Below are 11,717 nucleotides of genomic sequence, written 5' to 3'. Positions count from 1 at the left end.
AGTTAACAAACCTTAATACACCTAAGGACAATTTAAAACCCCAAGCCTTAGACAAGTAGATAGATAACCAAACTTCAGAAGTTTTCACAAGAAACCAACAAAAGCTGACGAGAAAGCAAGAAGTCGACAAAGAGAGACCACAACTCAGTGTAGATGATCAATGAAAAAAGTGAGCTAAACTGAAGCAATTTTGAAAGAATACAATGGACATGACCTAAGCTAAACCATTAACCTTTGTAGGTCAAATGACATATCTAGTTTAGGCATTAAGTTGACGGTTTAGCTTCCTACAGTTAGGCCAGCTAGAGTAGAGGAATATTTCATGTATCATAAAAAAGGATAACCCGATGCATGAAGCTTCCGTCATACAGAATCCTCGGGAATGATCCATTGTACACAACCTTATCCTACTTTTTGCAAGAGATTGTTTTCAGGATTTGAACCCGTGATCTTTTGATCACATGACAATAATTTTATCATTGCGCAAGGTTCCCCTTCATTTTTGATATTTAAAAAAAAGAAATTGAATGCTATTTTGGTATTTTAAAAAGGTAACTTTTCGATGATAACAATAATGAGTGCCATTTGATTTTTACCTTTTATACATTAATAAAAATCAAGAGTTTGGGGGAAACGGGAAAAAAAAAGAGTAAAATCAAAAGTAAACCAAGACACATATTTAGTGAAAATCACCTGCAGACAATGTTCCCTTTACAACATCTGCCTCGTTCAGTGAAAGTTAATGCCAGCTTGGAAATTGACTTAACTAGAACAAGCTATACATAAAATAAAGAAAACAGTTTCCATTACATGTTCTGTAAATGCTGCCATGCACAGTTGCACAAGACACATACACTAACACTTTAAATAGATTTTATTGAACAATTGCTTAAAATTGCAATTTCAAGTCTTTACGTCTCCAATTATCCAAGAAAATCAGTAAACAACACGACACCATTGATAGATATAGCCATCGGATAACATTTTACATCCACTAGCTCCAGTTTCATTACAATCTCAACCCTCCGGGAGAAATGAATTGACCTCTGAACTAATGCTAATCCAAATGGGAGTAAAAGAACTCCTGATAGTGGAAACTTGACATTCTTTCATAATTCTTTATGAACTATACATTGCATTGGAAAAAGGATCAAAATTTCCCAGCATTCTTTAAGAACATGAAGAGAAAACAGAAGGCGCTATATTCCTTGGATAGAAGTGAAAAAAAAAGTTTGAAGACTCATAAACCAGGAGGGAAATTGTTGATTTGTCCCAGTTCCAATTTCTCTTGATTGTTAACTTTGTAAGCAATCCTTATGCGCATGGCCAAGGATTTCTGAAATGACATAACAAGAATTTAGTCATAGTCCATAAAATCATGATACCTTCATAAGAAAAAAAAGAATGTATGTAGTAAAATTCAGGGCTATAAGGATGTGGAATTATCATACGAATAATACAAACTTTCCTAACAAAGTCAAGTCTCATCATGATTGTGAAGTCCGACTAAGAAGCTACCAAGAGTTGGGAAAAAAAAAAAATGAACTGCTACATGGGTTAAGTAAAGATAATTGTCAGTAGTTATTTCGAATAAGAAGCAATATGCATTCAGCAATTTGACAGTGGTAGCCAGATCCGTGTGCCTTAGTCAACAATTTCACAGATTTGATGTGGCACTTTGACATGTTGCTCAGTTGACGTTCCCTTGGGTTTTTATACAGTAGCTAATAGTAAAATTTTAAGAAAACAAGACAAATTTAAAATTAGACCATGACCCAGTTTATCTTAATAGGCCAGCTTAGAAGGATTTACTTTTATTGCTTCAGTATCCATCAAGAACTCAATTTCTGTTAAGTTGAAGGATTGTCTTCAAGGAACAAAGCATTTGCTTCATTGTCATCTTCTTTCATCTATTCCAACAAAGGAAGCACTAAAAGTTACCACATGGAAAAAAAACTGTATGCAAGTCAACCTTGATTTTGATATGCTGAAATGATAGTTTCCAAAATGTGAATGTCAGCATTCAGGCAGTATTCAAAATGAGCTATGGAATCAAACAAACCAAGTGTGACTTATGTGAAAGTCAACAAGAAAATATAGAAGCTCGAATGCACTGCCAGTAAGGTAACAAATTCTTTATATTAAAAATTGAACTAGGATTTCCAAGATTTGTTTGGTATAATGGCAAGTGAATTAGATCTTAAGGAATTTCCTATGAAGCGAGGTTTAATCTTGCCGTTCCCACCCTATAAGTAAATGTCACTTCCAATGTGGTGTACCTCATAAAGGAAAAAAAAATTGTTCTATGGGTATGACCAAAATAGTTATAAAAAATGGATTGAGGCATGGTTTAAAAGTTCATACTGTGCGGGGTGAAATGAGCAAAATTTGTCATTCCATCCACTACCTGACACCTGCAAAATGGGCCACCATAGGATCACGATGATCTGCGTAGGGTCGCAGAGGCACCGCAATCCCTCATTTTTGCTTTTTAAAATTATTTTATTATTTAATTTTTATATTTTATATTTTTTGTATTTACGTTAAAAATTTTAATTTTAATTAATATATTTTATATTTAAAAAATATAGAAACCATATCGACACGACACGATACGGTATTGAAACCATATCGTTTCGATCATAAATCGAAACTCGTTGAAATTTTAAACCATGGATCAAGGTTAAAGGAGTTGGCATGTTAAACAAATAAGAAAAACCAATCTTTGTTACAACATGAGTTGAAGTGACACGAAGACTATTGCAAAGTTTTTTTTGGCGTGTTAAACAAATAATCTGCACTAAAATTTCTCACAACATGAGTCAGAGTATAAGTTGGAGTGACATGAAGATCACTGCAAACTTTTTAAGGAATTACTTAGCCATACGAACCAAGGGATTCAATCTTCTATATTTTGCACTGTCTTTTATGTGCATTAGCATGTAATTTGTAATATTTGTTGGAAACAAGATTTTGTACAAGTCGTTTTAAAAAATCTAATGGAGGTTTTAGGATTTTTTATTAGAAAAATTTGTAATAAAAGAAGTCGTGAATTTATAAAAGGATTAGGATCCCAAGTATTTGACTAGTTTTTTTATAATAATATAATTTTAAAATTTCGACAAGGTATTAAAGCAAACCCTAGTTGTCTCTTCAAATCTTAGTCATCACTCCAAATGCTAGTCGTCTATCCTGTCACAACCATTGGACAATTAACCCTAGCCTCTTTCTCTTCCCTTGTTAATCAGTACCGACAGTCCTTACTTTCCATCTCTACGAGAAAGCATCCAATCCCTCCTCCCTTTTTCCACATTCTCCTTTTTTTCTTCTATTTTTAAGGATAAAGCGGAATATTTCTTATACCAACCTTCATAGTATGATACTGCATAGTTGGATTAATTTTTCCTTGTTTTCTTTTACCAGCTAGATTTTTCCCTATGACTCAGCCTTCATTGTGGTTTTTCCATGTCTCTCATCAGTTTACAATCAAAAGCTCCTAATCATGTTAATCTATGGTGCAATGTCATACTTGTAAATGGTGTGGGAAGCTTCCTAGAAAACCTCTCAGCCAGACATAAAAGAAAACAAATAAGGATAAATACTTCGATACTTATGGCAAATACACAACAAAATGAAGCAGCATAAAAGGAGTCAGGTGGATTCAACAAGGTTGAGAAGCTAAAATCTCTTATATGTAACCTTAACAAGCCTTCGTATACTTATTCGCTGATGCACTCAGGTATTTTTTCATCCTCTATTAGATTAAATGTCTCGGATACAACTTTTCTTCAATTCTTAGATCATGAATTCAAGCCTTCATATACTTCCGCCGCCGCTTCTGCACTAGCTACTCGTAAGAAGTGAAATCATGCTAGAAATCTTAGTAACTCATCTGTCTTCTTTATTTTATTTTGAGTATATTCAGTGCTCTTTGAGGATGTTGATGATGATGGCAGTCAAATCATCAAAACTGGATGCTGAGTTAATCATGCTATCACCAAAGATGCTGCTGGTGATGAACAGGTTTGTCTACAAAGTATGCAGCAAGGGTTTCAGGTCGAACAGAACCTACAGCTGCACCGGCTGGAGCACAACGTCCAAATTTGTGGCTCAAGAGGTGGCTGCCCGTGGCTTGCGAGGCGGCCCTCCTTCCTCCCTTCCGCCTGCGGCGGTGACAAAGATGAAGACACCCAGGGAACTGGCATGCGCAAAGGGCTTCATCCGCCTTCGCCGCGCGCCCAATGAATCCTCTTTGGCCCTTCCCTTCACCTTTTTTTTTTTCCTTTCCATTTTTTTTCTTCCTTTCCCTCTTCCTTCTGTATGCTTTCCACGGGATTTGTTTGTCTTCTCTTCTTTCTCTTTTCTTTTCTCTTCCCTCGTTCGAAAGATTATTATGTCGTAGGGATTCCTTTCCCTCCTTGATCCGCACCTCGAAGGAAACAGAGTCTAAATCTTATCTTAAGATTTCCAATGAAATGTGATTTTTTAATGTGTATTTTAAGAGCTAGGCAGGGAAATTGCGGCTAGGCAAAGAAGTCTTAGCTTGTGGAAGCCAGGCATGGGAAGTCCAGGAAGGTCGAGGACCTGACACCTAGCAGTTGAACTCGATAGACCTGGAGGACTAGATATCAAGGGGAAGTCCTGGTGAGCTGATCCGATGCTAAGACGAAGTCCAAATAGGTTTGGAGGTCTCGATGTTTGGCGAGTAGATTGAGGTAAGCAAATGGAGTTGAGTGACGGGGAGGTCGTGTCCAAGAAGGGACAAACCTAGGCAGCTGATTCAACTGAAAAACCCAGGAGGTTTCTAAGTTGAGATCAAGATAAATTTTACTATCCATTATTACTCATGCATCATATCTCTGTACTAACTTTGTATTGAAGGGATATCTGTTATATACTATGCATCTAACCATGTTTTACACATTTCAAAGGATCAATCAACTAAACAGGAGGTTCAGTCGACCGAACCAAGCTGATGTGGTAGAGTTCAGATCGCGTAGAGAAAAGATAGAAGTCATGCGAATTGGTCAACTGAACCCAGGGATCGGTCGACCGAACCTATTTTGGTATACACAGTGGCAGATTCGGATCGCAGTGAAAAAAGAAGTCACACTGATCGGTAGACCATCAAGGTGATTAGTTGACCGAACATTAAATGTAATTAATGGAGCGAAGATCGGATCTCAACAAAGGACGCATGTTCATTCGACCAATAGGGAGATCGATTGACCGAAAATTTCAGTCGACCGAACGTAGCTTATAAAAGAATGTCTCGAGATCCGAGCCACTATCAACTTTCTCTAAAAAACATTCTCTCTGTTCATGCTGTTGCTACTACTACGCTTCGTGTACAAGTTGCTACGACTCTTCTTCGACGATCTGCGCTTAAACTTTTCATCTTTGTAGGTATACTTTAAAGCTTGTATTACTTTGTTAAGATAGTAGCTTGTCACTATCTTATACATCATTTGTACGAGTTACTTCTTCTCCGAAGTTTTCGAGAAGAAGACTATTAGTGAATTGCCCAATGGTGCGATTAAGGATTACGGGTCTTGGAGTAGGAGTCGTCACATGCTCCGAACCAAGTAACCGAACTTGTCTATCTTTTCTAGTTTAACTTCCACTGCTACTTTGATATTTGTTTTACAAATCGACACAAAAAGAAAAGGTTTTTAAATGAACGATATTCACCCCCTTCTATCGTCTCTATTCGATCCTTCAGCCCTCTATCGTCTCTATTCGATCCTTCAGGAGGAGCAAGAGATGAGATGTGGTGGCTCGCTCTAATACAGAGGTGGAATTCCAAGCAATGGCTCAAAGTGTGTGAACTTCTTTTGTTAAAAATCATCTTAAAAGACTTGAAGATCAAGTGGGATGATCCAATAAGACTTTATTGTGAAAATAAGTTTGCAATTAGCATAGTTCACAATCTAGTACAACATGATCATATGAAGCACATTAAAATTGATAGACATTTCATTACGGAGAAACCAAAGAATAGGTTGATTTATAGCCATATGTATCTACATATGAACACTTACATATATGGTTACTAGAGGGTTAAGTAGCTTAGTATTTCAAAGTGTCTATTCACTAACTTGAGGGGGAGTGTAAGAAAATATTATTTTATAAAAGTCTATTTAATTTTAGAAAGTATGTTAGAGTTTTTAGGTTTTTATTAGAATGATTTGTTTGGTGAAAATAAATAGATAAAAAAAGGACAGCCTGGTGCACGAAGCTTCCGCCATGCGGAGTCTCGGGGAAGGATCCATTGTACACAGCCTTACCATGCTTTTTGCAAGAGGCTGTTTCTAGGATTCGAACCCATGACCCTTAGGTCACAAAGCAACAACTTTATCATTGCGCCAAGGCTCCCCTTTAGTGAAAAACAATAGACAAAGGAAACTAAATCAACAAACTAATGCTCTTTTGATTCATACATAACTATGAATAGATAAATACAAGAAGATATTCTAATAAAACTATTATAAGCAAATTTGTCAATTGGCAAAAGGATTGAATACGAGCTAATTGTAAAATCATGTTTTACCTAGTGATACAAATTTGGAAAGATTAAGATAAGAATATTGTATAGATAGATTGGTTTGTAGTAGTACTTTCTTGAAGGGAAGGGCTTGTTCCTCTTCATTGCCTTGCTCCCTCCGCTGATAAGGAGACCCCAAAGTGACATATGTAGGCTGAAATTGATATGCTTTAACTTAACTGGCTATTCTTAATTTGACATTCTATTTTAATTAGTTTAGTTTACTCTTTTGAACTCTAAAGCAAGTACAAAGTGTTCCAAGTCTACAAAGTAACTATTAGTAATAAGTGGAATGTTTATTAAAGAGAACAAGGCATCCGGGGGCTCTTCGAGATTTGGAGCACTTGAGGGTTTGGTTGATCTTCGAAGAACGATGATAAAATATGGTAGAAGTCTGTCCTGTTGTAGGGTTAGTGATATATTGGATGTTTCTTAAAAGAGCAAGTCTTTGAAAAGCTTTTTTTGGTAGCCTTAGGCACATACAAATGATCTTCATTCCCAAGAGAAGGGTCACTAAGTAAGATAATGAGTTGGATTACAAATTCCTATGTACTAGGATTGACATCACCACAGAAACTTTCATTTACTTCTTAAAGTGTTTGTGAGAAAGATGAGGAGTTTGTTTATGTTAATAACTATGGTTTGACAGGACTAAACTTGATGCTTCTTTCTTTTTTGTGTGTTTAGAAGCATATGTATTTTCCCTTCTATCATTTGTGAGGAAGAGGTCATATGACTAAGGTCAACGAAGAATCTAGTAGACAATAATTATGGTAGAAACGACATATTGGATGTGGTTATTGTACTCATTTTGGATTAAAACTAAGTTCTTTGCCTCTACCAGGTATAAAGAGATCCAACAAACCTGGTATGAATGAGGATGAAATTCCATTTTGAGTTATATACTTTTATCGCAAATTTATATCTCTTAATTCCCTCGTTTTCATCTTAGCATGATGATTCATGACATTGTCATTTTCCAGATATACAATCTTCATCATTGTCAAATGTTTTTTTCTAGAAATTGTTGTGCACATTTTCATCATATTGTGTGATCATTGTTGTAACAAAGGATGCTATAGTACTTCAGTTGAGGGTGGGTTAGGCAATTCCTATCTACTGTTGTTTAGCACAGGGGGGAATAAACTTCAGGATGAGTGACAAGATCTTTCCCACTGTAGGGTGGTGTGTTCCCCATATGTGGATTTATATGTTTTAATAGAGTGAGCTTCAAATATTATTCAATATTTAGAACCTTTAATAAGCCTCTTCTATTGAATTAGGCAAAAACAATTTAATGCTTTCTTACATTTCCAGTCGAATCCCTTGTGAACTTTTCTAGGACTGGCCCAATTTCAGTCTTAATGTTAAAATTCATGAATCCAATTAGGGATTAAAATCCAATCCCATTAAATTAGTGATAAGATCTTAATCCAATTAGGGATTACAATTCATCCAATCCCATGAAATTAGTGATAAGATCTTTTCAAATTTATCTCCAAATCTCAACACTCCCCCTCAAGCTTGCTAATCATACATTGGAAAGATATACCTGATTGCCTTTTGTAAGAATATCTTTCAACTAATCTTTGGTCAGATAAATAAATGGTGTGCAAATTAGCCGGTTATCCAACTTCTCCTTTATGAAGTGTATCCACTTCAATGCGTTTCATTCAATCATGTTGCACGGGGTTATGTGCAATGCTAATTTCTGACTTGTTATCGCAATATAATCTTATAGGACCATCCCACTTTACTCTTAAGTCATCCAAAACTATTGTTAACCACACCAATTTACATATTCCAAGTGCCATCGATTTGAATTCAGATTTTGCACTTGATCTTGCCACTGCACTTTGTTTTTTACTCCATATTACAAGATTGCCCCAAAAAATGTACAATAACCCAAGGTTGATCTTATGTCAACTAGAGAACCTGCATGATCAACATCTGTATAGGCTTCTAGTGTTATGTTTCTTGCTTTCTTAAACAAAATACCTCTTCTAGATGTTCCTTCAAATATTACAGAATTCTATGAACAGCTTTGAGGTGCATCTATCTTAGATTGTACAAAAACTGGTTGGCCACGCTTACAGCGCAAAAACAATGTTAGGTCTTGTGTGTAACAAATATATCAATCTTCCTACAAGTCTTTGATAGGAATTCTTATCGACTATACCTTCAAGGGCATCACATAATCCATGGTTAGCTTCAATTGGTGTATCAACCAAGGTTGAAAATACTGTCATATCGCCTAGTACGGGCAAAATATACCATTCTGCCCTTCGACCAAAATCGGCATCCATTCTGCCCTTCGACCAAAAATCAGCATCGACAACCAAAGGTACCATGGCTGTGAGGCATCGTGCACGTCTTGCGGAGGCCTCACGATGGCCACAGGTTCGCTGGAGGCACAAAACACGGTGGAAGAACAGTCAACTTAGCCTTTAATTAAAAAACCCTAAGTTAAAAATTTCAATCAACTCCTAATTAAAAAACATTAAGTAAAAAATTTCAATCAACTCTAGTTATAGTTGGAGATAATTTAAATAGTCTTAATTAAACCCTAATAAAACTATCCTATTAATTCAATATATATTTTATTTTTTTTTTAAACTATTTAGATTAATTTTTTTATATTTTTAGTGTACATATTTATATTTGAAGATTATCGAAACCATGCCGATATGATATGATACGGTACTGAAACCATATCATTCCGGTCTAGGGTTGAAACCTTGGCACAAATCGAGAGTTTAAACCTTTGCATTCTAGTTCATATAACAAATCAAAAGCATATTTCTGTTGTGATATAAAATCCTTGTTTTGAATGAGTCACTTCAATTCCCAAGAAATATTTCAATATGTCAAGCTCCTTAATATAAAAACTCTTTTTCTAAGCACGACCTTAATCTTTACATTTCTTTGGCATCATTCCAGTTACTATAATATCGTACACATAAACCAACAATGTAGTTACTCCCCTGAATTTGAATGTCGCACAAATAGTGTATAATCTTCTTGCATTGCTTATAACCCAACACGATCATTGCTTTTGTAAATCTTTCAAACCAAGCCCTTAGGGGACTGCTTGAGTCCATACAACGCCTTGTTTAATTTGCAAACCATCCCAACTTCTTATTTAAATCCTAGGGGAATTTCCATATAAATTTTCTCATAGAGATCACCATGTAAAAAAACATTTTTCACATCAAACTGCTGCAAGTTCAATCCCAAGTTAGCCGTCAATGACAAAAATACTCGGATTGTATTCATTTAGAGCAAATGTTTCCATGTAATCTGTCATAGGTTTGGGCAGGGTTTGAAATGATGTTCCGTGCCACCCGGCACAGACGATTTTTACCGTTCTGCCGGGCGGCTAAAATCGGCACGAGAGGCATCCCCGTCTCGTCGGCACCGGAGGAGACACGGGATGCCTCCGTCGGCGCCGCAGGAGACATGGGACGTATCCGTCGGCGCCGCAGGAGACGCGGGACGCCTCCGGCAGCGTCCCGCGACGCCTTCGGTGCGCAACGCCTTCTGCGGCGCCGAAAGCGTGCGGCAGGGTCGCCGGACACTTCCGGCGACCCTTCCGACGCCGTCGGAGGCATCCGGCGACGCTTCCAGTGCCGCCGAACACCCCCCGCGAGATCGCCTGCGATCATCGCGGACGCGATCTCACGTACGCAGGTACGCGATTTTTTTAATAATTATTTATTTTATTTAATTAATTTAAACAATTCCCAAGGAGGATGTGTGATATTTCGAAGAGACTTTTATAAACCCTAATTAAATTATCCTAAAAAAATATATAAAAAATATATTTAAAATTCAAATAAATTAAATAAATTTTATTAATTAATATTATGAAAAAATAATATTTTGAATTTCATTTAAAAATTTTAAAAAATATATAATAATTCTTATTTATATTCTAATATATTTTTTATTATTTTAAATTTTTAAAAAAATATAAAAAAATTCTAAAAAATTTTTTAAAAAAAATTCTAATAAACTATATTTATATTCTGATATTTTTTAATTTTTTTTAATTTTTTTACTTGATATTTTTTACTATTTAAAATATATATTATTTAATTAATAATTAATTAAATGAATAAATAGTTAATTTATATAATTAATTATTATTATAAAGTAATATCTTGTATTAATTTATATACTTATTATTATTATTATTATTATTATTATAGATACTTCCATTTTAATTTGAATTATTGATATATCAATTCTATTTAAATAAAACTATTTTTAATTATTTTTTCTAACAATATTAAATTATTCAATAATTGAGAATTTATAATAAATCAATATACAACTTATTTTTATATACACAATAAACATATTTATCTCATAATTACTATAGATAAATAAAAAATACCGAAACTGTATCGGCATGACACGATACGATACCGAAACCGTATCATTTCGGTCTGAGACCGAAACCTCAGTACAGGTTGAAATTTTAAACCTTGGGTTTGGTATATCTTTTTACAATCAAATGCACTTTATATCTTTCCAATGAACCATCTGATTTGTATTTAATTGTGAACACTCATCTGCATCCAACTAATTTCTTTTCTTTCAGCATCTTAACCAATTCTCGAGTTTTATTTTTCTCCAAGGCTTCCATTTCCACTTTCATGGCACTTTCCCACTTCTTGTTCCCTAATGCTTCAGTTAAGTTTTTTGGAATGGGAATAGAATGTAAATTGGTAAGGAAAGCTCGATGATTCTGGGTTAAGTTCCAGTAAGAAAAGAATGAATGCAAAGGATGTCTGGTGCAAGCGCTAACTCCCTTTCTTAGTGCTCTATGTATCTCCCAATCATTTGGCTCTGTGGTATCATGGTTTGATTCCTTAGGGGTTGAAGATGCTTCTTCAATTGCGTCCATAATAATCTGAAGAGTTTGAATATGATGGTTAGGTGGTTGAACTGTAGCTTGAACATGTGATGATTGAACATCCTTCGTGAAAGTGTTGAGCTTCTGCCTTCTAGAATAAAATTTCAGTGGAGATATAGTGGTGTCTTGAAGTCCTTGTTCCTTGATCATTTCGAATTGGATAGATGGGTAGATTGAAATCAGTGACAGTAGATCATGATTCTATAGTGGCAGAACTAGATTGACTCAAAAACTCAAGAAAAAACTGATCTT

General features: G+C 35.4%; 1 protein-coding gene across 7 annotated transcripts in view; it reads right to left on the bottom strand.

Annotated features, from left to right (window-relative positions):
- Positions 1–851: 851 nt before the first annotated feature.
- Positions 852–11,717, bottom strand: part of LOC121980469 (AP-1 complex subunit gamma-2-like) — a 143,693-nt gene continuing 132,827 nt past the window's right edge. For 6 of the 7 annotated variants that reach the window (XR_006111544.1, XM_042532523.1, XM_042532526.1 and 3 more), the window contains one exon: positions 852–1,336. Coding sequence is in view for 6 of the 7 variants with exons in the window: in XM_042532523.1 (XP_042388457.1) it covers positions 1,241–1,336 (96 nt within the window). In the remaining variant the exon portion in view is untranslated. Of the gene's footprint in view, positions 1,337–1,812; positions 1,911–11,717 lie in introns of all 7 variants that reach the window. The other variant, XM_042532524.1, reaches the window with a different exon arrangement.

The sequence above is a fragment of the Zingiber officinale genome, chromosome 5A (genome assembly GCF_018446385.1).
Source record: "Zingiber officinale cultivar Zhangliang chromosome 5A, Zo_v1.1, whole genome shotgun sequence".
In the NCBI taxonomy this organism is placed as follows: Eukaryota; Viridiplantae; Streptophyta; class Magnoliopsida; order Zingiberales; family Zingiberaceae; genus Zingiber; species Zingiber officinale.
Note: the sequence above shows the minus strand (reverse complement) of the source record. Positions and strands in the feature narration are given on the sequence as shown.